A 27,442-nucleotide genomic window follows, 5' to 3' on the forward strand; every position below is an offset into this window, starting at 1 on the left:
AACACAATTGGCTATATAGTACTGTACTGTAATAGGTTTATAGTATTTTTCACACAAATAATACAGAAAAAACTAACAAAGACAAAAAATAAAGAAATTTTTTTTAAAAAAATCATTGATTTATTTATTTTTGGCTGCATTGGGTCTTCACTGCTGCGCGCGGGCTTTCTTTAGTTGCAGCGAGCGGGGGCTACTCTTCGTCGCAGTGCGCGGGCTTCTCATCGTGGTGGCTTCTCTTGTTGCAGAGCACGGGCTCTAGGCGCACGGGCTTCAGTAGTTGTGGCTCGCGGGCTCTAGAGCGCAGGCTCAGTAGTTGTGGTGCACGAGCTTAGTTGCCCAGTGGCATGTGGGATCTTCTCGGACCAGGGATTGAACCTGTGTCGCCTGCATTGGCAGGCAGATTTTTTAAAAAATTAATTAATTAATTTATTTTTGGCTGCGTTGGGTCTTCGTTGCTGCATGCGAGCTTTTTCTAGTTGTGGCGAGCAGGGGCTACTCTTCATTGAGATGCGCAGGCTTCTCATTGCAGTGGCTTCTCTTGTGCAGAGCATGGGCTCTAGGGCGCAGGCTCAGTAGTTGTGGCTTGTGGGCTCTAGAGCGCAGGCTCAGTAGTTGTGGCACGCGGGCTTAGTTGCTCCGTGGCATGTGGGATCTTCCCGGACCAGGGCTCAAACCCATGTCCCCCGCATTGGCAGGCGGATTCTTAACCACTGAACCACCGGGGAAGTCCTGGCAAGCGGATTCTTAACCACTGTACCACCAGGCAAGTCCCAAGAAAACATTTTTAATCTTACAGTACAGTACGTTGAACAGTACTGTAGTACAGTACAACAGCTGGCATACAGGGCACGTGCGCATCTTTGTCTAATTATATTTCCTCCCAAAGCAGCTAAAAAATGTTTCACCAAATTAAATAGTTCTTTGCTGCCCAATTTAAAAAAAGAAAGGAAAAACTAAGCTTGCATGTACAATCATGCTTAAATACAAAATAAAGATGCTTAGGGACTTCCTTGGTGGTCCAGTGGTTGAGAATCCATCTTGCAATGCAGGGGACAGTGGTTCGATCCCTGGTTGGGGATCCCACGTGCCGCAGGGCAACTAAACCCACGCGCCGCAACTACTGAGCCTGAGCGCCACAACTAGAGAGAAGCCCGTGTGCCGCAACTACGACCCAACACAGCCAAAAATGAATAAATTAATAAATTTTTAAAATAATAATAATATAAAAACAAAATAAAGATGCTTATTCAGGAAAATGTCCTCATGTCTGGTAGAGAAGACGTGTGCAAGGCGAGGCTGGAGCTCAGACACATGGGCTCTTTGAAATCTGACTTTCCTGCCCCGCTTCTTCCTTAGTTCAGCCCAGAGCTTCCCCCAGAGGCCTCTGCTCTTGCACTTCAGCAGTACTAACCTTTGAAATGAAATCTGTGATGCTTCTCACCAGGATTTGTAAAAGACAAAGGCGAAGAAACTTTCCTCATTACACGAGGAGCAGTGCTGCCCTGCCCTGCCTCTTAGCCTCAAAACAGCAGAAGAATTAAGGGAAGCTGGTGAAAGGACTTTCAAGTCCGAGGTCACAGGCCCTTCCTTGACAATGTGCGGTACATCTGGCAAGATAGTGGTCACTCGCTTTTAAAGGGTCATGAACGATGTTGAGGCTAGGAGCAGACTCACGCTGCCATTTCTCCTGACTCTCTTCCTCCAGTGGAAAATGGAGCCGGCATAACTTTGACAAGATTAGGGAATTCTCTCGGTCTAGCTAACCTGCTTTTATCATTTTGGTTTTCAATGGGAGGCCACGGTGTGAAGGGAAAGATTTTAATTTGCAGTGTTAATGGAGACAGCAGTAATTCACGGTTCTGCCCTACCGAGCAGTCGAGTCCAACCTCGGAAGTCCAAACCAAGTGACCACGATGAACCAGTGCTCCTGGCGGCGTTGGCGCCGGGTGGCTGGCAAGGCTGGCCCTCACTTGCCCTTCATTCTTTCTCTCCGCCCATCAGCAGCAGTCCCTCTGGATCTAGAAACCCAGGCAGCCCTCGGCCTGTTGCAAGCGGCGGGATTGGGGCCCAGCTGAATGCAGGCAGAATGTGTTACTCAGCACACACGCGGGATGGTGCAGCCCCCTGCGTGGCTCCCTCTGCCGCCTGTGCTTGGAGGGACAATGGCCAGCACCGTCCCCTCCCCACTGGCCAGGGTGCTCGGGAAGCTGCAGCCGGGCCTGGCTGCTCTGCTCCTTTCGGCGGTCACCAGTCTGTGTCCGCCACTTGGCCTCCCTGACACCCCACGGCTGGAGCGCGCTTCCCCGCCCCTCCTCTGCGAGCCACCAACACTGGGAGCCGGAGAGGAGCCTGGCAGTCTAAACGCATTCCACTGAGTGCCGAGTTTCAAGAGCTTTCTCGAGACAGTAGAGCTAACATCGGTGGAGCGGGATTGTGGCCAGGCCCTGGGCCAGGCCCTTCTACCTCACCTCGTTGAATCCTCTCAGCAGCCCCATTTGATAGGTATACAAGTGCCTCCATTTTGCAGATGGAGAGACTGAGGCACAGAGAGAGGAAGGAGCGCGCCAAATGAAACAGTGGCAGAGCCGGGATTTGGACCTCAGCGATCCAAGCCTCAAGCCCAGTCCCGGGGCCCGCACCCTGCCAGGAAGCAAGGGCCAAGGCCCCGCTGTCCCTGGCTCTGTGCTGTCTCCCTCCAGGCCCTGGGTGCCGGGGGTGCTGCGCTTCAGAGGCTCAGTTCCCAGGGACAAGAGGCACCCACGGGTGAGGGTGACAAGAGGGCTTCCTCACGGTCCCACTTCAGGCCGAGGTGCCCAGATCCCCCTCCTAGGTCCAGCCCTCCAGGAGGGTGGATGGCAAGTTCTCCTAATGAGCCCGCGCCTCCACCATTGCTGGGTGCTCACTGCTGCCTAAGCATGGGAGACGGGCGGCTGGCATTCAAGGCGGAAGACGGGGCAGACGCAGGTGAGGGCTCGTCCAGCCTTCCCAGAGGCAGGCTCAGGTCCCCGCTCTCGCCCCTCTCAAAATCTCTCCAAAGGATATCACGCGCCTCTGGTCTATTTCTCTGCAGCTGCCCACCCCCCCACCCCAGCCTGCCTCAAGGATCAGATTTCAGGCTTTTTTGTTCTTATTCCAACTGGCCACCATCCTCGTCCCTCCTCTCCGCCATGCTACACTCCCAGCTCTGCAATCGCACGTGCACCCAGGGCGCCCTTGCTGCCTCTTGCTTCCCCGACTCTTCCAGAGCACAGGTCTCATCTCCTGGACAGAACTGTTTCTGTCTTTGAGTAAATGTCAGTTCCTCAGCCAGTGGCTGATAGTCCAATTGAAGTCCTAACCGTGATGTTCACAACACCCTACGGTATCCTCAATGGTTTTCAGTGAGAAGGGGCATTCCATTATGGAAACAAAATTCATTTTGCCTCGCTTCGATTAAAAACAGAGAGGAGTCACGCAGCCTTGGGAGTAGGGTGGGGAATACAGTGAGGAGATTTGGGGGCCTTGGAAGTCACCACACCAGGGCTGGGTGTCACAACTCCATAGTCCCTTCCTTAATAATTCTAGGTCCACCTCCCTTATCTGTAACTTCAAGCCCCAAAGCTCTGCAAACCTATTTTAGTTCTGTAAATTCGGTGCCAAAATTTATTTGGGAACAAAACTTGACCTGGGCTTCGTTAAATATTCATATATCTCTGCAAAAATAATAAAATGTGCCCCAGATTCCACCGGAGGGTTGTGTCATATTTGCACCACATTCCTTTTCTAAAGTCCCCAAAGTTCTGAATTTGGAAACGCGTCTGACCCCAGGGATTCCAGATCCAAGTCCGGGAGCCCACGCCTGCCGTGCCTGGGTGCGGAGTGTGGGCCGGGCAGGGGTCTGAGCGGTATCGGTTCAGCATCTCCTGTCTTTCAAGGCCCTACGCGGTGCGGCCCATCCCTTTCCCCAGGTACAGCTGAGGCTCAGGGGGCTTAAGTGACACTGCTCCTGGCACAATGCCCACTTAGAGTTGGTGTCCGGACTTGAACCCCAGTCTGTCTGCCTCCAGCGCCCCTGCCATGCTGAACTGCTGCCCTGATGCCAGATGGCATTTACCTCTTACCTTCAGGGCAAGCAAGCGGGTCACTGAAATTGGATCGCTCACGTAACTGGTAAAGTGAAATCCCCCAAGCTGAGAAAGGCTAGTCTGAACATAAGAATGAGCTCCTTGCGGCAGCCGGACTTGGCATTTCTGGTTTAAGATGAATGCCCAGTCCTTCCGTGGTAACCGCTACCGTCCACGGAGGTGCGACGAGCTAGTCAACGCCGTCCACGGGGTAACAAGTGTTTCCCGAGGCTCAGCTTGGCCATCAGTAAAACACTGCAAGTTCTCCCTGCTGGGAGCAAGAAGCATGAACTTCCTCACCACGGGGGCCTCAAACACTCGCCTCTTCCTTTCTTCCACCTTCTCCTGGCCAAGTGACCAGAGCTGGGTTCTTAGGCCTTAAACTGAATGCGGAAAGGCCATGGGAAGGAACAGCGGAGCTGCTGACGTGCCCGTTTGAAGGCCTCGTCAGTGCATTTTGGCTAAAAGAATGCCGTGCACAGAGCAGGGAGCTGGGAAGCGGGGCGGAGCCAGCGTGAAAGCGCCGAGGCGGCTCGTTCCCCTCGCCCAGCGGGCCTGCGGTGGTCTAGGCGGGGCAGGGCCTGGGACAAGAAGAGCCCACGAAGCTAGTGAGCCCCGCCACTGCCGTCCATCTCACTGGCAGGCGTGGAGGCTGGAGACAGCACTGCTCATATTCCGTCCTGACACAGCCCCAGGTTTGAGAACCATCTTGGCCCCCAGGAAACAGATCTGGAGACTCAGGACGAGGAGTCAGGCTTTCGTTGGCAGGTTTTGCGCCAGGCTCTGTTTGGAGCGCTTTCGACGCGCAGAATCGACGCTTTTAATCCTCAAACAACCTACCACCACACCCACTTTGTAGAAGAGGCAACCGTTAGGAGGTCAAGGCAGGAACAGAGGGCTCTGGAGGCCCCCGTGCGTGGGGTTACAAGTGTGGGCTCTCTAGCCGGACTCCCTGCTCTGGCCCTGATTGCTGTGTGACTGTGGGCAACTCTGGGGACTTCTCTGTGTCTCAGTCTTCTCAACTTTAAAGAGAATGATAACAGCCCCTACCTCTGAGGACTAAGACAAGAAAAGGCAGGTGAAGTCCCAGGGAGCACACTCAGCCCCTGGGCACTGGCCAGTGCTGGCCGGGAAGGCAGCTCTTGGCGGCAAGAGCGTCCCATCGGGGAGCCCAGCCTCTTGCCTCTGTCGACGGAGATCACCTGAGCCCCTCCTGACCTGGGGAGCTTGGCTGCACGCGCTTTCTCCCGGACACTTTCTCCAGCCCCACCTAGGGAATCAGTCGGGTGTGATTCTCACGACCCTAATCATTAAGGCTTCTCTCTGTGAGCCAGCTGGTCTGGCTCCGAAGCAACAGTCAGGCTACACATGTTCCCCACTGAACACAAAAGAAACCAAAAAGGCTCACAATGTTAGACGGTGACACGGCTCCGGGCTGAGGCTCTTTCCTGCTAGGATAAGGGCTCCAGTGCTGAAGCTGGCACTCCCCCAAGCCAGCTGCAGAAGTCCACGAAAACAGCTGGCAACAGGCCTATAACAAAACCAAACCAAAGTGCTCCTGAACTGTGGACAAGGGCCGGCCGCTCACCCTGGCCACCCCCACGGGCGCTCCCCTCGAAGGACCGACCCCTGGCGTGGAGTACTCTGCCTGGTGATACTCCACGAGACCTGGATGAAAAAGACACGGTGTCTCTCCTCCGGGGACTGCCGCGGCCATGGTCATCCAGGGCCCTCAGCAAAGAGGTCAGCCCCCACTGGGAGCTTCCCTTGGGCCACATTCCCAGACAAGCACTTTACGGCCACCTACTCCTTGGCTTCTCTACAGAAGAAGGAGGCAGAGTGGGAGGCGGAAGTGCAGAGGACAGCTGGGGCAAAGCTTCCCGGGGGCGGGGGGTGATAGTGACAGAGCCTTAGGACCTGTAAGAGTGGGACAGGACAGCAAAGGTGGGCAGGGAAGGCCGGACACAGGCAACAGTGGGAGCCAAGGCCAAGGGCGCAGAGTGGGCCAGGAGTTGCAAGCACTTTGGGGCCCGAGGGACACCGAGTCTAAGGAGGTAAGATGGAGTCACAGCTTACGGGCCTCCAGAATCTTCCGAGCAAGTGTGAACATGGTCAGGTCCGTGTCACAGCAAGTAATTCTCAGAGAAACGGATGGTTTATTGGAACAACCAGTTTAAGAATCAACTGTACGAGTTCGGACGAAGAATCAAGAGGGCCTGAACTCGGGCAGGCCTGAGAGCAACGGAAAAGAGGAAGCACGAAAGACGGTATTCGGGGCAGGGAGACATCTGACGTGGTCCCCAGGGATCTCTGGTACCCTCCCCAGCCTGTAATCCCCTGCTGGTACTCACATCTTCATGCTCGCGTCTAATGAACAGAATACTGCACACGTGATGCAATGTCACTTCCCAGGCTAGGTTATACAGACTGTGACTTCTGACCTGCTGGCACTCCCCCTGCCTCTCTTCCTGGCACATTCTCTCTTGCTTGCTCTGACGAAGCTGGCTGTCATGTTGTGAGAGGCTCTATGAAGAGGTCCACGTGGCAAGGAACCAAGGGAGGCCTCTGGCCAGCAGCTCATGAGGGACTGAGACCTCAGTCCAACAACCCACAAGGAACTGCTTCCTGCCAACAACCACAGCAGTGAGTCTGGAAGCCAGTCCTTCCCAGTTGAGCCTTAAGATGACTGCAACCTTGTGAGAGACCTGGGGCCAGAGGGCCCTGCTAAGCTGTGCCAGGATTCCCAGCCCCCAGAAACTGTGAAGTTACGTATGTGTCTTGTTTTAAGCAGTAGTTACAGGCTAACTTGTTACGCGGCCATAGGTAACTAATACAGGCAGGGGTCAGAACAAGTGAAAAGTGGGAACTATGATAGACACTGCCCAGGGAGAAGTAGCTGAACTGAGTGACTGACAAGACTGTAGGAGATGAGAGAGACATCATGGGGATTTTGAGAAGAGCACGGGCTCTGGAGCAAGCCCGCCTGCCTTCAAGTTGCTGCTGGGCCTCTCGCTAACTGTGTGACTCTGGGCGAGTCATTTCAACACTCTGAGCCTCAGTTACTTCGTCTGTAAAACGGGGATGGTAAGAGTAACTACCTGACACGTCTCTGACAGTTTCATTTAGGACCTGCCTCAGCACCTGGTGCAGGGGTGGATGGCACGCTGCCGCTGCCCAGCAGACGTTTGCTGTGACACTTCTAGAAGGCTCGGTGTGCAGCCTCATGCCAGCTGGGAGAAAATTTAAATGCTTCAGTGCCATTTCCTTGCATCCTATGAAGGCTTCACTGGTCCTGGGTGAGGGGACGTGCCTCACAGCCCAGTTCTGTGTGATTCTGACTCGTCTGCCCTGGTTCCTTCCCCTGGCGGCACCTTGTGGGTGAACTTTTCTCCCAGGGAAGCTAAGCAACCTGCACAGGAACTGAAACCCTAACCTTGACCTCATGAATACTGCGCTTCGACTGCGCAGAGTAAGTTGGCTTCAATAGACTTTTCCAGAGTGAAGTCCACTCTCAAAGAGGGCTACAGCCTGGATCTGCCTCCAAAGGCGGCTCTCAATACATGGAACGTGGTTCTTATTTCCAAAACCAAGGGACGCAACCAGAGATGAGACCAGCTTACCTGTCTGGGCAGAGAAGGCATGGAATCCGAGGCCACCGACCGCTGAACACGCTGCGGCTGCTGCGTCACGTGCTGCAGAAGGAACGAAGCGGCGTCCGGCTGCTGCTGCAGCTGCAGGCTGGCTGTGGCCGTGGACGAGGCCGTGGCAGAAGAGGCCGGCGTCAGCGTCGGCTGCTGCAGGTAGTGGAGCAGGGCAGGCTGCCGAGACGTGGCGGGCACCGAGGGCATCTTCGGGGGGCCCGGCTCAGAGACGAAATGTGACAAGGGCTTGGTGTGGCCGAAAGGAAAAGGCTCCGGGGCTCCCGGGCTGGGGGCGGCCAGCCCCTGCTGCATGATCAGGCTCAGGGTTCTGGGCGAGCTGGTGGCCATGGGCTTGAGGAGGGTACTGGCTGGCGGAGGCGGAGGTGGCGGCAGCTGCAGCTGCGGCTGCTGCGGGCCGAGCGGATTGCTGGCGGGAGTGAGACTCCGGACCAGGGGGCACTGTGGGGTGAAGGACTGCTGCGGCAGCCCGGGGCTGGACAGCTTCTCTGGGCGGTAGGGAGTGGAGGGCCCCGGGTTGCTGGTGGGCAGAGTGGATATCAGGTGCCCTTGAGGCTGTTTGATGGTGGAGGACACCAGGTTGGCAAGGATGGAGGGCTGCGGGCTGAACTGCGGCTGCTGCTGGAGCGCGGGGCTGGGGAGCTTCTCGGGGGCATAGGTCATGGCCGGCCCCAGGGCAGCGCCGCTGCTGGGCGCCACGCTGGACAATAAGGCATTGGGAGAGCCCTGCAGAGCGCTCGCCGGCAGGCTGCTCGATGACATGCAGGACACCATGAGGCCCTGAGGGCTGAACGGCTGCAGCGGCTGTGGTGAGGGCAGCGGGCGGTAAGGCGGGGAGAGGCCGGGAAGAGGCAGGCCGGACCAACTGGGAGCGGGGCCCTGCTGCTTCGTACTACAGCCCTGCTTGCTGGCCGCCAGCACCTTCAGCTGGTGGGCGTGATGCCACTGAGGCACCGGGAGCGGTGGCAAGGCAGCCGCAGGGAGCGGCGCCTGGACCTGGCTCTTGGCGTGTGCTGTTGAAGAACTGGGGGAGACCATCTGCTTACTGGTGGAGGGAATGACGTAGCTGATCCCCGCAGAGGAGGGCGGGATTTGAAGCGACACCCCCGGGACCTGGCTGCAACTTGAAGCGAAGTCCTTGCTGGAACCAAGGCTCTCCAAGTGTGGCATCTGAACCGCAGGCTTGGGAGTCACGCCTAGGGTTGCCGGGGGGTGATCTAAGACCAGCGGTTCTTCCGGCTTGCTCCCCAGGATTTTTTCAAGGTCGAGCTCACTCGGAGAAGGTTCTTGAATTTTTGTTAGCTCCTCCAGCAGATCTTGAAGCTCCTGGTCCACAGCAGGCACAGTGTTGGTCTTGTCATAGTAAGAAAGAGGGGGGCCTTTCAGTCCCATTTCCGCAGTTGGTGGTACCACAAACGGTGAGCCCATTACGCTGCCGTTCATGGGGTTATTTTCGAGAAGTAATGAATGACCAGCCGCTCCCATCGCTGCAGAGCCAGGGTTCATGGGTAACGCAGGAACCTGCAGCTCTGCACAGGCTGTGCTGGGATGATGGGCGCCGGGGCCCATCGAAAGCGTGACGTCTTCAAGGCATGGTCTCTTAATTTTATTAGGGTAACCTCCTTCGGCCATGCCTGAAAGCTGGAAAGTTTCTCCTTCCTGCCTCCTCTTAATGGTTCCCTGTGGCTGGAAGAGAAAAGAGGGATGGGAAGGAAGGGAAGGAGGGAGGGAGGGAGGGGGGAGAGAGGGAGGGAGGGAGAGGGAAGGGGGGAGGCAGAGGAATGTTTATAAAGGCTTCGCACATTACAGCTATTGAACAGGAAACTTGCAAGATAAAACAGATCTCTCAGTTTCAAGACTTAGAAAGAGTTGTCAAAACTATACAATACAGCCTATTTTTAGAACCATGATGCTTGTTGTTTTGTTGCTGTCTTTCATTTAGACTGTTGCGTTACAGTTCAAATAAAGCATTATGCTGTCTCTACACCAAACACTACAGAAAGTCACGCGAAGGATATTCTCTGCCCACTTAAAGGAGCTTTCAGCGGAACTATGCAGACATTGGAGGGCAAAGGAGAATCGCTAAGAAACTTGCAATTCCCACCTGTCTACTGCTAACCTGATTTTTAAAAAGGAAAAGCGTGACGTAGACGTTGAACTTTTAGGTTGCTTCCCTGTCTCGGTTAAATGCATCAGGCTCTAGTGAGTGAGAAAATGGGATAAAGCAGAGGCTTTGGAGGAGTGAAGTAGATCTGGCGTGTTCTTTTGGGCAGCTGTCTGAGAGACACTGTTTGGAGCGTGACACAACTGCGTAACAGTCACTATAGCACGGTTCCATTGATCTGTACACACACACACACACACACGTGCATGCACATATACACACATTTCTACGAGTGCACAAAAACACCTTGGAAGAAAGTATATGCAACTCTTTGGAGTAGTCGTCTTTTGGGGGTGACTGGAAACTCACTTTCTGTTCTCTGTATTTTTCTATAGAAGCTTGTTTTTAATGGAATGACTTACACTCCTCCACCAAAAAAGCATAAAGCTATCTAATTAAGAAATGCCTCTGTGCAGATGTATCCTCAGGTCGGGGAGATAGGAAACAACAGGAAAGGGCCCCGATCTGTGATCTGCACTGGGGGAACTGCCCGCCATTTATAAAAGCCTAGCCTTTGGGAACAAATCAAAGAAGTTACTGATGCAGTATTTCCTACACTTTCAAGGCTTCATACAGTCATCCGTGGCTGTCTTGTAAATGACCATGACCTGCAGTGAAGGGGAAGGGAGTGGAGCGCAGGATTATGTGTGGGAGGAGATGGGCTTGGAAATCGCCTAAAGGCCAGCGCTCGACCAGATCCATTTCCCCTGAAGCACTTTTGCACGAAGAAACCTCTTTACAGCTTTGAAGTCTTACTGGGACATCCGGTGCGGATCCTCTGACGTCCCCTTACGCTTGCCTCACTGGAGGGTCAAGGCGTGCGCGAGGGCCACCTACTAGCACGACAGTGCTCATGACTCTTACAGCAGAGTGAACGTCAAGAGATCCCCTAGGGCTGCACATCTGGAGCCTTGGCAGCCATCAGATGCACTTAGAAACCCCCAGATTCCCAGGCTCTCCTACCACAGCTGAACTGCTTCAGTCTCCTCCGGGCCGGGGCCCAGGAACCCAAGGTTTGTTACGGCTCCCTGGCTGGCTCTCAGTGGACTGCCAGCTTGAGAGCACGGGTGCAGGCAGGATGGCCTAGGGCCCTGGTCCCGAGGCAGACGCAACCACTACGTATTGGCCTCTGCACAGAATCTCTCGAGTTCTGTTTCTTCATTTGTAAAATGAGCGTCATTTCAGTTCTCATCTCATGATGCTGCTTGGACTATTACACGAAACGGGACGGATTGCGTGGTACCTAGAGGACCCTCATTAACTAGTATCTGGCATTACAGAGGGCAGATCCGGAAGTGCTCTGGGAGTCCAACCCTGGCCTTTAAAGACAGGGAGGGACCCTGAGACCCTGGGATGGGCAAGGCTTGCCCCGAGCGGCTCAGCTAGAGGGCCCCAGGGCCTGCCACCGTCACTCGGCTGTTCCCCGACCCGCAGCCTCCATCCTCCCCCACTGACCGCCCCATCCCCGCAGAAAGGGCTCCCCCTCTCTTAGCGAGGGGACGTGCCTACTTCTCTGCCTTTCCTTGTGAGATGTCCACCACCCGGCCAAGGGCACTTTGAGGGGCAGGTCCGCCACCAGATTCATCTGAGGTCTGACTACCACCGGGCAGGCAGGAAGGGGTTGGGGGGTGAGGTCGAGTAGGCACAGGAAGAGGTCTCTCCAGTCATCTGCTCCACTCTCCCGCCCAGGAGCGCTCACTAGGTATTTGGCCCACGGCAGGTGCTCAGTAAACAGAAGCTGAATGAATCCATGGACCAATGAACACAGATGACTCAGCGCCCAGCGAGCTCTGCCTCGTGTTTTCCTGGCCGTTCATTCAATCAATCATGGGCCACAGAGAAGTCACTGCATTTCAGGCTGAAATTTGGTCTCTTCTACGTTCTCCCAAAGACTTAAATCCATTATATTGAGAACAGAAATGTCTAAAATGGATCAGTAAGGAACGACTCAGTGTGGGCTTTACATAGGATCCCCTGCCGGGGTCTGAGCTGGCGATGGCCGTGCCCAAGGCGCTGCTCGTGATGTCTTGGACTCGAGGAGAGTTTACTGCCAGTGAAGTCTGCATAGGACCAGGCGGGGGAAGGATGGGCTTGGGGGATGGGAGGGAGGGCAGGAGCTGTGAGTTGGACCGGCCTGGACTCCCTGGCAGATACTAGGGCTTTCATTTAATTGTTGGTCTGCCATTATCCCGTTGGGACTAAGGTGGTAGGAGGTGGGGAAGGTGGGACATGACCCCCAGATGCTAAAGTTAATACTGGGAACCACTGGCGAAGGAAAAGGGTCTCCAGCCCTCTGAAGTGAGAGTGTGTGCCCCCGACTTTTCAGGCCCTCAACCCCACAGCGGACCCCAGGATGCCCCTGCGAGGTGCTGGGGGCTGCCGTGCTGCTGGTGGACACCATCTGCTGGAGCAGGTGCTACCCTCGCTGTGCCAAGCCTGCAGCCGGACGCCGCTGGTGCTAGCTTCCCTGAATGCTGTGGGAGGCTCCCTAGTCGGCGGGCAGGCTGGCCTTGCTATCCCTGGGGGTGCAATGGGGGGCGCTGGTTGACGCCACAGTCTCAGCGGTGGGGCAGGCAGGAGCCTCTTCCTAGCTTTGCTTTCTCCATGGACTAAACGAGACTCCACTTTGCTAGAGGCTGCAGCTCTGCAGTTCGGATTTCACTGGGGAGGGCTTTCAACAGATTGCCTAAAGTACCTTGGCCGGATGGCCAGATCCCCAGGCAAGCCTAAGCAAGCCGAGGGGAGGTGGCTGTGTTGACATCTACTACGAGTTCATTTCGCCCCTAGACCCAGGCTGCTGCCACCACCGAGGTCAGCCTGTCTGGGCTGTTGGGCTTGACTGAACCCCGTGGCCACCCTTCTAGATCAAGTGCAGCAGAGAGCTTGCTACCCCGGAATGACTTCCCCTCTCAGCATCACATTGGTGGTGGCAGCTCCCCACCAAACTTGCAGACCCTTCTGAACAGCTTTACCTATGTGCCGTTTGCCAGTCTCTGTGGACTCTGTACAGCGAGCGATGGGTCCCGCCTCCCGGCCAGCCCCTACTTCCTTCAGGCCTTGTACTACACGTGACCCTGCCCACTCACTGGGAGAACATTTGTTTTTTGTTTTTTTTACCATAAGTGAATCAGTAGCCACTAGCAGGATTGCTAGACGACACACGTCAACCTTCACTTTTTACAGAAAACAGAATGGGTGGTGATTTGCTTGTGGTCCCACGGCTAGTTAGGGGCCAACACCAACACTAGACCCCAGGAGGGCCAGCCCTCACAGGTCCGGGCAGTGGTAGGGCGGGGAAGGGGAGTGAGGGACGGTGTCCTGGTGTCTTTTAGAAAGGAATGACTTTATCTCCATGCACCAGTGCTGGCGGAGTCCCATTTCATAATCGGGCAGACAAAGCCACCAATGTGATCCCCACGACCTTATAAACATTCATTAAAATGCATTTCAAAGCATGTGATGCCTTCCCCACCCCCTAAATAATGAGAAAACAAAGGCAACCCTTCTGATAGAGGCCAAGTTCAGCTCTGAAGTCAACATTATTTCTGGTTCTGTCTGAACAATGACATATGGCAATTCTTCCCTTTCTACAGTTTTTTAGTCCAGAATGGCAAAAAGGGCAAAGCTTTCTTGGGAAAGGGTCTAGATTACAAGAGTACAGTCCAGGCTCAGAAAATGGGCATAAGGAGAAGAACATATATAACTCTTTCCAAAGAAGTCTGGCAGTTGCTATAAACACTTGATTTTGAACTCTAGCTGGAAGTTTATCACAGACATCTACAAAAGGCCAGCAAAATTATGCACAGTCCCTCCTGGGTAAGAATGCAGGAAGCCGAAGGTGTGCAGGACAGATTGGCTCAGGGAGCCTCGTTTTTCCCTCCAGAGAGCCCCGGGCAAGATTGTCCAAAAGCTGGAAACTGCCTGTGGTGTATTTAGTCTCCCCTTCCTCTGTCAGTAGCGCCTCCTGCGGTGCAGCCCCGGCCAATCTGCTTCTGCTTCTGCTTCTCTCAGTGTCTCTCACACGAGCCCACCCATGCTCCATCAACACCTTTCCTCGGTACTGTTACACATGCTCCCTGGGAGTTTCCAAGAAGCTCACGCTGGCCAACTAGCTGTGATTTCAAGCCCTCTGAGACAGGAGTGTTCCCCGGTAGACTTGCTCAGAAGAAAGGAGAACAGATGAGACACGATGCAGCAGGACTGGGTTTGCAGGAAGAGAGACAAGGAGGGAAGGAGGGAGAGAGAGGGAATCTGCCTGCGTGTAGACATGGGATCAGATGAGCACCGACAACTGCCTGTACTTGAGCTGGTGTATCATTTGCACAGTTGTTTTTCAGAACGAAGTCCCCACAAACTGGTCTTTCTGTAGAACAAACAGGACTTTCAGCATTTCCAGAATTGCAAGACCTGAGGTTCTGGAGAATCCCAGGGTGGATGGGAACTGCAGGGAATCCTGACTGGCTTCAAGAGGAGTCGGTTTGTCTCAGGAATGAATCTCTGCTAACAGGTGGTTTGGAGCAAGAATCTCACCCTAGAAAGAGGGGATATATTGGCGCCCTGGGCTTGCCCCGAAGTGACAGAGGCTGCACGCACTGCAGGTAGAGGCGGGCTGGGCTGGAGGGAGGAGCATTGGAGTAGGCACCAAAAGACCTGATGGAAGCCCTAGCTCCTCCATCTGCTGTGTGACTGTGGGCAAGTCACTCCCCCTCTATGAGCCTCAAGTTTTCTTCTGTAAAATGAGTCCTCGGCCTGCCCTGGGTGCCTCACAGCATCTTTGAGGAGTGCACGTCAGAAGCAGTCACTGTCACTGATGTCACTCTCCAGGCCCTGGGTCCCCAGGCTGCCCCAGTGCCCTCCAGTGTGGGCCTCGGCTTGCTCTCTGGCAAATAAGGACACATGCTCTAGAATCGGGACATGGGGTGAGAGTGGAGAGAGACGAGCAGCCTGGCGCTGATGGCATCGACCTGACGGCCAGCGGTGCTGCCTGTAAAATTCCACCTTCTGCTGTTCGCCATCGCCCACCACTCTGGGCTCCATCACACTGTCTGCACCCTCAGGCTTCCCAACATGAGGGCTGTGGCTTCAACAAGCTTCAACCAGAGCGGCCCCAACAAATGCAGAAATGAGCAGACCTGGGGGTTTTTGAGAACTGTGTTCTCCCTTTCTGTAGTGTAGACATACCAGCTGGAAGAACTGGCGACTCTAAGAATGGCCCCAAACAGATAGATGCATGTGGACTTAACGGGCTCGTAATGCAGCGGTTCCACCCCGAGACACCTCCAAGTGTTCCGTCATTGACCAGGCGTTCCTTGAGTGCGAGCCTGGCACTCCTAGAGGCCGTCAGAACTGCCAGGCCCTTAGTGACGGGCTGGTCCCTCCCATTCACGTGAGGGCTCATGAGGCTGAGAGCCAGGAAGAGATGTGCCCGTGGGCCAGTGTCTCTGACTGCCAGGTTGGCCTCTTGCCACTGGAAGAAACCCTGCCCCCGTTTCCTCCAAAGGCCTTCCCATGTAGCATCATTAGTGGGATAAAGATGACCACTTGGGGGGAGAAGGGGAAGATGGAGTTGGTTTCAAGCACCTGCATTTGATGAGGTTGGCCGAGAGACCAAGCAGGTACTGCCTGTGGAGCCAGGCTAGAAGCTGAAGGTCAAAGGCGAGGGCATTGTCCCAGCCCAGATGAGTCTGTCTGTGCAGGACTCAGGGTAACAGGGGTCATCTGTGTTTCACCTGAATTAGGCTGACGCACCAGGAAACATGCAGGGAAGAGGAAGAGCGAAGGCAGAGCCGAGGTTGGAGACCACCAGGGCCACTGGGCAGACCTGGGTTTCTATATATGAAAAGGGCAGAAGGGCCCTCGGAGTTCATTTAAGCCCAACTTTCTCACTTCTCCCAGGGCTCTGCTTCTAAGTATTGATACCTTGTGGTGTGACCTCTCATAGGTCCCGACCCCACTCTGAGCCTCAGTTTCCCCACCCACACAGTGAATGGGTCCCAGCTTTGGTAAGCTGATGCTATGACTTTCTTTCTGCTCCTGCAGAGAGAAGATGAATGCTCTTGTCCCCCACCCAAGAGGGCCTCTCTCCCCGGGGTGCAGATAGGCCAAGGAGAGCCTCGTGATTCACAAGCGTCCTTGCCATGGGCAGGAGGTGTACATCACCTCCAATTCCAGACCATGTTAAAGAAAGCACAACTTGCCCCAGACCAGCTGGGGTCAAATTATGATCTTCCCCAAATAGCTCTCCACGCCCTCTGCTTCGTGGGGATTGAAGCTAGACGATGCGAGGCACCCGCTTTATGAAAGGGAATGTAAGGTTCAGAGAACAAAATTACGTCCCAGGCTTCGTAAGGTTCGAAGGCCAGTCCTGAAGCTTAAGCAGAAGGGGACTTTGCTTCTGCCTGTGTCCCAACAACGGGCTAAATAAAATGGCGACAGGCTTTAGACCATGGCAGGAAGTTCCCTGCATGAGAAACCCAACAGCTGTGTAGGTGGGGGAAGAATCCAGAGACACCCGGTTAGTCCGGTGTATTCTGGAGGTCACGTGCTTACTGAATAAGCACATTTTAGTGGCTAGGTGCCAACTTCTGGCTCTAAAATACACTAATGGCCTGCAAATGTACGCACCCTAGTTAGCAGACCTTTGAGTAAGGCTGCTTGAGCTCTGATGCCACAGAAGCAGAGGCTGGGAGGGGACATGGGCTAAGGAGCTTCAGGTCAGTGCAGAGACCCTCCCCATGGTCTAGGTCCTCTCTTTTTTCCAGCTTTACTGAGGTATGATCGACAGCTCAAAATTATATGTATTGAAGTACAACGTGATTTTCTGAAAAGCGTGCAACGTGACGATTTAACATACGCATACACTGTGAAATGACTTAGGTCCTCTCTTTTTGAAATTGAGGCAAAATTCGCAGAGCATGAAATTAAGCTTTTGCAAGTGTGCAATTCAGTGGCCTCTGGTACATTCACAGTGCTGTGCAGCCAAGATGGGGAGCGTTGAGGCCACCCCACAAATTTGTGACCAGAATCACGTGAGCTTAGAGGTGGAAAGTGCGCATAGTGCCTGGCATGGTGTTCGTACCAAGTAAATAGTCTCTCTCTTTCCACTCTCGAAAATGCAAACACATTCTTGGTGGTCCTAAAATAGCCTGTAACATAGTTACTCAGCGGCATTTGCCATTCAAGGCAGATCTGCCTTTACTCATTGGCTGCATTCCTGAACAGCTGTGTGCAAGGCTAACTTTCGTCAACCAAATCATAATAAAATGCAACGAGAATCTGCCATGGAAAGGAAATCCTTTTATGAAGTTAAGATCTCTCATCCAGACCTATCTGGCTTAAAGCTGTAGTCCTCAGAGGCACTGGCCTTCCTTGTAAGGAACCCTAGCTTAATTCTGGCCACAAACACATGGTGATGCCCCACAGCCCCAAATCCCACAGCAACAAGAGTAGATTACACACTGTGTGTGGAAGGTGTCTGCGATTACATCAGGGAGCATGTCACAGAACCTGAAAAATTGCCCCTGTGTATGTGTCTGTGTGTGTGTGATGGTGGTGGTGGTGACGGTGCTGATGGTGGAGATGGTGGTGGTGGTGGAGGTGGTGGTGGTGGAGATGGTGTTGGTGTAGGAGATGGTGGTGGTGGTGGTGGTGGTGTAGGAGATGGTGGTGGTGACGGTAGTGGTCGAGATGGTGTTGGTGGTGGAGGTGGAGATGGTGTTGGTGTAGGAGATGGTGTTGGTGGTGGAGATGGTGCTGGTGTAGAAGATGGTGTTGGTGGTGGAGGTGGTGATGCTGGTGGGGGAGGTGGTTGGTGGTGATGGTGTTGGTGTTGGTGGTGGAGGTGGTGGTGATGATGGTGTTGGTGGTGGAAGTGGTGGCGGTGGAGATGGTGCTGGTGTAGGAGATGGTGTTGGTGGTGGAGGTGGTGACGCTTGTGGTAGAGGTGGTTGGTGGTGATGGTGGTGGTAGAGGTAGTGGTGGTGGAGATGGTGCTGGTGCAGGAGATGGTGTTGGTGGTGGAGGTGGTGATGCTGGTGGGGGAGGTGGTTGGTGGTGATGGTGTTGGTGGTGGAGGTGGTGATGCTGGTGGTGGAGGTGGTTGGTGGTGATGGTGCTGGTGGTGGACGTGGAGGGGTAGTGATGCTGGTATTGGTAGTGGCCGGAGTGCTGACAGTCAAGGGGCTACTCCTACAGAGTGATTCCTTCTTGCTCCACCTCACTGTAAGAAGCTGCCCTGAGTGGGCCGGAGAAAGAGGACTCGCCCTGAATGTGTTATTAACAGAGACCTCAAAACTGTCTCCTTGCCATCATTCGTAATTACTTTTTTCTCACTCGGAAAATTGAAGCTGAATTACCGGTGAAAACACAGGAGAGTTTTGTTTGTTAAAATGCTGCCAATAAAGTAATTTTATGTCAGATTTAACTACAGGAAAGGGCAAGGCATTTCTAAGTTCCTTGGCTGTCATGTGGCTTAAAAACATAGGATGGACAGCACTTTGCTACCGTGCACTTAGCTCTTTGAAGCCATATATTCAGAAGGCAGATGTTGGATGTTGGTGTTTGGGGGCTGACTTCCTGGAGGTACTTTATATAGGCTAAGTTCATTGTTCTAAAGCCCAAAGGCTTGACTTAAAGGAGAAAAAGAGGCAAGAAAATGTTGAGATTTTCTGACAGCGTCACACAGACAGCCCTAACACTAGACAACTTTATTGCCTCAAGTTTATTTTAGAAAAGGAGGCAGCTAGCGAGTGGCACTGAGCACCTGTCCACTACAGAGATGGAGGCTTCTAACTGTGCAAAGCAGGGCTGTCTAGGGGGCCCAGAACAGAGATCCCCTCAGAATGAGCACATGCCGGGCGAGGAGCGGGGAACCAGAATGAGACGGAGCTGGAGTTCTAGTGGAACAGACGGTATAAAGACAGCAAGAACAAGAACAGAGTGAAGGAGCAGTGATGTGACAGAGTGGCCAGGAGAAGGACTCGGGGCAGAGCGCTCCAGGCAGGAGGGCAGAAGGGAGAGGCCCTGGGGGAAAGCTCTCGGCACGCTCCAAGAACGGGCAGGTGGCCACTGTGCTTGGTGCGCAGCGAGCCAGGGGGACAGCCATGGCTCACGGATGGACCCGCAGCCCTGGGAAGCGGGTGGACTGTCAGATGTCTGCGGTGGGAAACCACTGGGTGGGGGGTTATACCGAGGAGTGGTCGGCTCCATCTGTTTGTAAAAGGTCTGGCTGGGTGCTGATGGGAGAGAGAAAGGGATAGGTCCAGAGGGGGGTCAGGCCAGCTGTGGCACAGGAGAGGAAGCAGAATGCCTGGAGAGGTGCCAGGATCTGTGATTGTCCCTCAGGTGGCACAGAGCCGAGCACCCACTTATGGGAGGAAACTACGGCCTCAGAAAATATGATCCCAAACCCAGTGACCTAGATCAGGGGGTCGTCAACTTTCTGTAAAGACCCAAAGAGTAACTCTCTTAGGCTTTGCAGACCAAGTGGTCCCTGTTGCAACTCCAGATGATATGTTAATGACTAGGTATGGCTTGTGCTAATGAAACTTCATTTGCAAGAACAGGCTGCCCGGGGGGGACTTTACCAAGCCCTGACCTGCAGCACCGGCTGAGCGCCTTCCCCAAGGCACAGAGGCTATTTCCAAATCGCCCCCCTCACACTGCAGGGGGCCACGTAGGCCTACTGTTCACAAGACAGTGGCAGGCAACATTTTCGGAGCTGAAAAGCTTCAAGATTTCTACCATCGTACAAGTTAGGTGACCATTTCTGAATGCACGAGGCACGTAGCAGTCTCAAACGCCACGTTTAACCTGCGCTAACGATGGTTATTATTACTGCCCATCTGTTGGGTGCGCCACGGGTTCCATGAAACAGGACACCGCCTCCTCCAGAATGCCTGGCCGTCTGCTTGCTCTTCCAGCCTTCGTATCCTCGTCAACAATTCGCACCTTGTCCAGCAGATGAAAGCACACCCTCCTCCCTCGGGCCTTCAAGGGTCTCTAGGATAACTCGGCCTCGAGCCCCACCCCTTCCAACCCAGGCCTCCACAACGCAGCTCTCAGAAGACTGGGGCTGTTTCCTCCTCATCTCTGCACCCCCGTAGCACCTAGTGTCGTGACAGGGCTCAGCTGGCATCTGCAGATGTGAATTAAGCCCTGGAGCAGAAGGTTTCCTACAAATGATCCTGTTCTCTTCCATTCCCAGCACAAGGCCCAGAGGCAATCGCTTTTCAGAAACTGTGATGAATTCACTAACTGGTCCCGTGAAGGACACGCCTTCTCCTTCGTGTGTCTGGGCCTCCTGTGGTCAACAAAGGAGGTGACCTGGACGATTTCTAAGGGACCTTCTGGCCAAGAGGAAGGGCAACCACTGTCCACCGAGCATTCAGGGTCACGAGAGTGCCTGTGTGCCAGCTGACAGGCTTGGAGGGGGGCGACCGGCCTGGAGAAACAGCTCTGGACGGAGTCAGAAGAGGGACCGCACCCTGCAGCACCAGAGGGAGGCACACAAAGGGGGTTTGTGAGGAAGCGCGGGGGGGGGGGGGTGAGGGGGCAGGGAGGGAGGGGTGGCGGCAGCCTCGCCTGGGCCTTGGGTCTGGGCCCTCAGGGGTCGAGTGCGGCCTGGGCTCCGGCCTGTCTTTTTAACTTTGGTACTTTGGGGCTGGCGATCTGGTGAGTCAGGGGAGGTGGTAGATGAGGAGAAAGGAAAGGCCAAGGAGCAGCAGGCAGGGTTTTGACAAATTCTTCTATGTCGACTGCAGAAATCAGCACCTGTAGCCTAATCTTCAGAAGTGCGTGCTTCCCGTGCCCTGCCCAACCTGAGGTCTAAAACTGGGTACCCCAGGGGCAGCTTATGACCCAAATATCTGTCTGCAGTCAGAGCCACGTTGAGCTCTCCAGCTGGGGATTTTCAACAAAAGCCAGGGGCCTCAGCCTGCACAGGCCAAGCCAGAGTCTGAGGACCCCTGGGTCTGCGCCCCAGGGCTGCCCCCCCTGGTTTGCGCACACCCTAGATGGAGGTCGTGCCCGAGTGTCGGCTCAGCCAGACTCTCCTGACACCCTGACCTGGGGTCCCCCTCCCCCGGGCAGCTCAAGCTCCAGACACCTGTCACCTCGGGCCTGATGTCAAGGAAGCTGTGGGCAGAGGCCAGGCAGGAACGCAGACACAGCTAACGAGGGCTCCTAGAAGTTCAGAAATAGGCAGTGTCGAGCGCCCAGATGCCAGTGGGTGCCAGCTGCCAAACAGACCTCCCCTCCCGGCAGCTCCCCCTGCGAACAGACTGTGATTTTCAGGTCACCGCTTTGCTGGACGGGGCTACCCAGGTGGGACCCCGACGCAGAGCCCAGTGGTGTCCGGCCAGCCGAGCAGCGTGCAGCCTTCGCAGAAGAGCCGAAGGCAAGGCCGCTGCCTGGTGGCCCAGCCCGGCGGGGTGTCTGGAACAGGGCCGGGCCCTCACTGCAGGAGGAGGGGGCGGGAGGAAAAGGAGCGAACAGCTGCGCGCTCCGTGGGGAGGATCCCCAAATAGAAAGTCACATACGCACTGCAGGCTTTGACCCAGAATGCTCAGAGCTACACCGTCAATCCAGCGCTCCTCGGGCAGCGGGGCTGCTGATGAGCCTGAGATATCCTCAGGGGCCCTGTGTCTCTACCTGAGCTCCAAGGACACTTGTCTCTCATCGCCTTTCTGAGCCAATGCCAATCTCTGATCATTAAAAAAAAAGTGCTCACAGCGGTAATACTCTGTGTGGTTTACACTGCGTTCATATCCACACCTTGTTCATCGTCATCTGACGTGGGCAGAGGGCACAGCCTCATGCCGCATCCCAGTCACTGTCTGGGACAGCTGCCTCCCCAGTGAGCTGATTCCTGGACCCGCCGGCTCCTGGAAGCCGGGGCCATATACCCTGCTCCCCTCTCCTGGGGCCAGTGCACCCTGCCCACAGCCGACATGAAGCAGGGGACACTGGGCTGCCTCTCCAGGCTTCCAAGAGAGCTGTTTACACAACCCAGCCCAGGTCCTGGCTGGCTGTCCCTACTCCCTGTGGGGTTTTAATTAGCCTGGCTCTCGGCTCACAGGCTGGGCAGTGGACGATGCTGGTCAGGGCACCTGGGTTTGAGATCGGAATTTCCAACCTACTGCCCGCGCAACATTGGGAAAGTCCCTCGGTCTCCTCCCCGGTGAAGTGGAAATATTAGTCTCTGTGTCACAGGAGTAGACGAGCTATTGTCTACAAAGGAACGTGCACAAGAGAGCCACTTGGCCATCCTCTCCTCCCGGCTTCCGAGGAGGACAGGCAGAACTACAGAGTAGCACACATCTGTTCCCAGTGCAGGAAGCCTGGGAAGAGTCTACCTACCCCTTGACTGGGAGCTGCTGTAGCCCATGGTCTAGCACAGGGCTGGGCACACAGGAGGAACCCTGGAAATGTGGCAGGAGGCCTGAGATATGCAGGCCCTCTGACCTCAGGAGCAAAGGGACTTACCCAAGGGCTCACAAAGTGCTAGTTAGAGCTCTGGAATGAAATTTGAGGTCTCCTGAGTCCCCTGCGCTTTTTGCAAAGAAAAGTGTGTGCTTCCGAGGATGAGGGGCACAAACCCCCAACCTGATCACACGCCACGGCAGCCGGTGAACGGCCCTCCTCCTACTGGGCATATCTAAGGTCACCAGTCTAAAGCAGAGGGACGGACAGGACTCCTTTCTGCCCCTTCCTCAGCTCCATTTGCACTCGAGGTGACAAGAAGGAGAAGAAGGGGTGAGTCGTTGGTTTAGGTCATACTGCAGGTGGAAAGCAGGCTGCACTTGGGGCCACCCGAATGGGGACCCTTGATAGAGCTCCCCACCTTCGCCATGAGCATCTTACTACAAGTCACTGGATTTCTTGGATCTAAGTGTCCTCATCCATAAAGAGGGGCAACGGCTGGGAAGGTCGGAAGGAAGACTGGACATGCCAACTCATGGTAACTAGAGAGTCAGCCATTCGTTATCATCCCATGACGACACACAGAAGGTGCGCCGTGAGCGCAGCATCCCGTTCCTTCTCCGACTGTACGTCTAATGCCCTTAATGCCTCCATTTTCTCTGGAGCTGCCTTATGAACGGAATAGGCGGCTGCTCAGAGCTGGGGAATCTTCGCAACTTTGGGTGCAGACTGAGACGGAGACGACTGGGCTCCAATTCCACGTGGGCTCTGAAGCGCTCCCATCTGGAGTGCTAGTATTTTAGAGATTCGTGCACTAGTAATCAATCCACTCACCGTTCTGGGGGAGGAGCGGAGATCTTAACTTCAAAAGGAGGGAGCAAACATTCTGCCTCCTGTTAAAACTCCATACACTCACTGCAGAGACTGGATGCCTTATTAAGCTTGGGTGGATGCCCGAGTGTTCAAAAGGTAAAACTCCAGACCACGAGTCATTAAGCCATCAGGCTGCTGAGTGAATGAACAAATGCTGACAGGGTGCTGCACTTTCTTACGACAACTGCTCCCACCTGATATGTGCTTGGAGCTTTGTGGTTTTCAACATGCTTCAGAGCCAAGAGGCAGCAGAGCACAGTGGTGAAGAAAGCAGGCTCTGAGCTCTGCTGCACCTTGTCTCTGTGACTTTGTCAAGTTGCTTAACCTCTTTGAGCCTCAGTTTCCTGCAGCTAACCTCTTCATCTCAGGGTTATCCTAAGGATTACAGGAAATAAGGCAGCCCAAATGCTCAGCAAGTGCGCAGCGCCTAGTCAGCACTCAACTCAAGGTGGCTATTCTTACTCCTGGTTCATTTGATCTTTGTCCTCAGAGTGGGCAAAGGATGGACAAAGCCCCACGGCTAGTTAGGAGCAGAAGCAAGACTGGAATCAGGTGTCCTGGGCCCTGGTCTTAGACCAAGAAAAATCGTCACATCAGACGCACGTTTTCCTGCAAGGGGACTCTCAAAAATTCACATGGAGAAACGTCTATTTAGGTCTTCTGTCCATTTTCGGATTGGACTGTTCGTTTTTTTGATATTGAGCTGCATGAGCTGCTTGTAAATTTTGGAGATTAATCCTTTGTCAGTTGCTCCATTTACAAATATTTTCTCCCATTCTGAGGGTTGCCTTTCTGTCTTATTTATGGTTTCCTTTGCTATGCAATAGGTCCCATTTGTTCATTTTTGCTTTTATTTCCATTTCTCTAGGAGGTGGGTCAAAAAGGATCTTGCTGTGATTTATGTCATAGAGTGTTCTGCCTATGTTTCCCTCTAAGAGTCTTATAGTGTCTGGCCTTATATTTAGGTCTTTAATCCACTTTGAGTTTATGTTTTATGTATGGTGTTAGGGAGTGTTCTAATTTCATTCTTTTACATGTAGCTGTCCAGTGTTCCCAGCACCACTTATTGAAGAGGCTGTCTTTTCTCCATTGTGTATTCTTGCCTCCTTTATCAAAGATAAGGTGACCATATGTGTATGGGTTTATTTCTGGGCTTTCTATCCTGTTGCACTGATCTATGTTTCTGTTTTTGTGCTAGTACCATACTGTCTTGATTACTGTAGCTTTGTAGTATAGTCTGAACTCAGGGAGCCTGATTCCTCCAGCTCTGTTTTTCTTTCTCAAGATTGCTTTGGCTATTTGGGGTCTCTTGTGTTTCCATACAAATTGTAAAATTTCTTGTTCTAGTTCTGTGAAAAATGCCATTGGTAACACCTCACACCGGTCAGAATGGCCATCATCAAAAAATCTACAAACAATAAATGCTGGAGAGGGTGTGGAGAAAAGGGAACACTCTTGCACTGTTGGTGGGAATGTAAATTGATACAGCCACTATGCAGAACAGTATGGAGGTTCCTTAAAAAACTAAAAATAGAACTACCATATGACCCAGCAATACCACTACTGGGCATATACCCTGAGAAAACCATCATTCAAAAAGAGACATGTACCACAATGTTCATTGCAGCACTATTTACAACAGTCAGGACATGGAAGCAACCTAAGTGTCCACTGACAGAAGAATGGATAAAGAAGATGTGGCACATATATACAGTGGAATATTACTCAGCCATAAAAGAAACGAAATTGAGTTATTTGTAGTGAGGTGGATGGGCCTAGAGTCTGTCCTACAGAGTGAAGTAAGTCAGAAAGAGAAAAACAAATTCTGTATGCTAACACATATGTATGGAATCTAAAAAAAAAAAAAAAAGGTTCTAATGAACCTAGGGGCAGGACAGGAATAAAGACGCAGATGTAGAGAATGTACGTGAGGACACGGGTAGGGGGAAGGGTCAGCTGGGACGAAGTGAGAGAGAGGCATGGACATATATACACTACCAAACGTAAGGTAGCTAGCTAGTGGGAAGCAGCCGCATAGCACAGGGAGATCAGCTCGGTGCTTTGTGACCACCTAGAGGGGTGGGATAGGGAGGGTGGGAGGGAGACCCAAGAGGGACGGATATGGGTATATGTATATATGTATATTCACTTTGTTATACAGCAGAAACTAACACAACATTGTAAAGCAATTATACTCCAATAAAGATGTTAAAAAAAAACTTCACATGTAAATCCCAGGGCTGTTTCAAAGAACTCTCCTTTGGGACTGATATAATTTTATTAACAAAACTTGACTTGAAATTTGTTTTTTGTTGTTGTTATTGTTAGTCTGTTTCCTGGGAAAGGACAAAAAAAAACAGGTAAGCTGAATGTCTGTGTCAGACCTCTATGCTGAGGATGCTGCCAGGACAAGGGAGGGTGGAGCTAGGGAAGTGCTTCCAGAGGCACAGAGTTGCCTGGGGCTGGGGTGTGGGTTGTCATCCCTGGATGTTATAAAAGCACCCGAGGGAGAGCAAGCATTGGAAACAGCCGAGATCCAGTCCAGGCCACACCTGGGAGGTGCCAGTCCAGCTCCCACAAAGGACTGCTTTCTGCTGCTGCCGTCCTGGGCCCTGTATTAACTTATACGGACAGCAGGTGTCATGGTGAACTGACTGGCCATTCTGCTTTGAATCTGTCCGTCTGTCCACAAACACGGGGCTGCTGAGCCACTCAGCGTGTGGAGCAGAGCTCCGTGTGGGCACCAGGTACCTTCCTTGAAGCTGCAGGGATTGACCAGCTGCGAGAAGTCAGCTGTGCTCAAACCAGGAACTGTTCAAACCAGAACTGGCTGCATCAGCAGTGCCTGGCTCCCAGCATACCCATCAGGCAGAGCCAAAGGAGCGGGTGCCCTAGGTGTCAGCTCCTCAGAGGCCATGTGCATCTTCCAAGAAGATGAATGTGATTTTGACCTTTCGGAGCCCAAGCCTTGGTTTTTGGATCCCCTCCACCGGGACAAATCCATGGTCTTCTAGGACAGCTTGGCTTTTCAGAAACAGCTCACTCTGAGCCACTGGCGGAGAATAAGGTGTGCCACGGAGGAGGGAGAAGGGCTGATTTTGATCAAGACCGAGGTGTGACTCTAAAGCAATGAATGTGAATTTTTGGCAAGACTTACAAAGGACTCTGAAGGCCACCTACAAAGAGAAGCCTAGCCCGGAAATGGCGTGAGCAAGGGCCGCTTCTCCAGAGTGAGGGCACGGGTGGCAGCTCTAAGAACCTGTTCTAGGAAAAACCCATCCTGCGCTGAGATCTACACTTATCAAAACCAAAACGATTACTTACTAGTCACACTTTTTAAAAGGGTGTTGGTGGGGCACATGGGGGGAAGGGGAAGAGGATCCTGCATCTACAACCCACCCAGTCTTTTCCCCTAGGGTTGGAAACAAGCGTGAAACAAAGGAGAAACTGCAAGTCCTGTTGAAACTGACCATGAACTCTGGACGCATTACCGAGAGGCTTTCCTTCACTGACTTAGTTCTTGACCATAAAAGAGAAGCAAGAACTCAAAAGGGTAATTAGGATGGAGGGTAGAGATTGCCATGGAAAGATGCCTGACGGAACGGCTGGCAGGACAGGCCAAAGAAATTGCTCCCTCTCTGCCATCCCATCTTTCTGCCATCTCTGTGAGAGCTGGAACTCCAGTAAACAAAGTTTTGTAAATGCCTCAACTGGATACCACATTTTCAGTACATTGTTGGTGGTAGACAACCAGGGCAAAAGACAGCAACAGGATTTCAACAATGTCCCCGCACACTTGTGCACAGATCAGAATCCTCAACTAAATAGAAAACTGACTTACTGAAAGTGGATTGCCCTTGGAATTGGAGAAGCCAGGCCCTCTAGTTATGTGAAATGACATTACCTCAGAGCCCCCAGCTCCCAGTTCTCTGAACGGGAAGGAAGCAGACCCACGGGTCTAGAAGAGCCATTTCCTCTCTGCTCTATTAATTGCAGAGATTAAGTGAGCCACTCCTTTGTGGACCTAATACACTGAGATAACAGCCATTGTGTTTGCGGCACCTCCTATTAACTGAGCTAACCCTGGTAGACTGGCGAGGTTGCAGGCTTTTATTGTCAGATTCAACCAACCAATGGCTCTCTGGAATCCCTAACCCTGAGTTTCGGACCCATGGATGACATCTGAGTTCCAAGGGAAGAAAGCAGAAATTTGTCAAATGAGT

At 53.3% G+C, this 27,442-nt stretch overlaps 1 protein-coding gene across 14 annotated transcripts in view; it reads right to left on the minus strand.

Annotated features, from left to right (window-relative positions):
• MAMLD1 (mastermind like domain containing 1) overlaps window positions 1-27,442 on the minus strand; it is a 117,386-nt gene that overhangs the window by 30,698 nt on the left and 59,246 nt on the right. For 7 of the 14 annotated variants that reach the window (XM_067724271.1, XM_067724272.1, XM_067724277.1 and 4 more), the window contains 2 exons: window positions 7,724-9,448; window positions 5,512-5,634 (listed from right to left, as the gene is read on the minus strand). In XM_067724271.1, coding sequence (XP_067580372.1) covers window positions 5,512-5,634; window positions 7,724-9,448 — 1,848 coding nt within the window. The remainder of the gene's footprint in view (window positions 1-5,511; window positions 5,635-7,723; window positions 9,449-27,442) is intronic. The other 7 variants (XM_067724278.1, XM_067724276.1, XM_067724283.1 and 4 more) reach the window with 3 other exon arrangements.

Source organism: Pseudorca crassidens, chromosome X, assembly GCF_039906515.1.
Source record: "Pseudorca crassidens isolate mPseCra1 chromosome X, mPseCra1.hap1, whole genome shotgun sequence".
Classification (NCBI taxonomy): Eukaryota; Metazoa; Chordata; class Mammalia; order Artiodactyla; family Delphinidae; genus Pseudorca; species Pseudorca crassidens.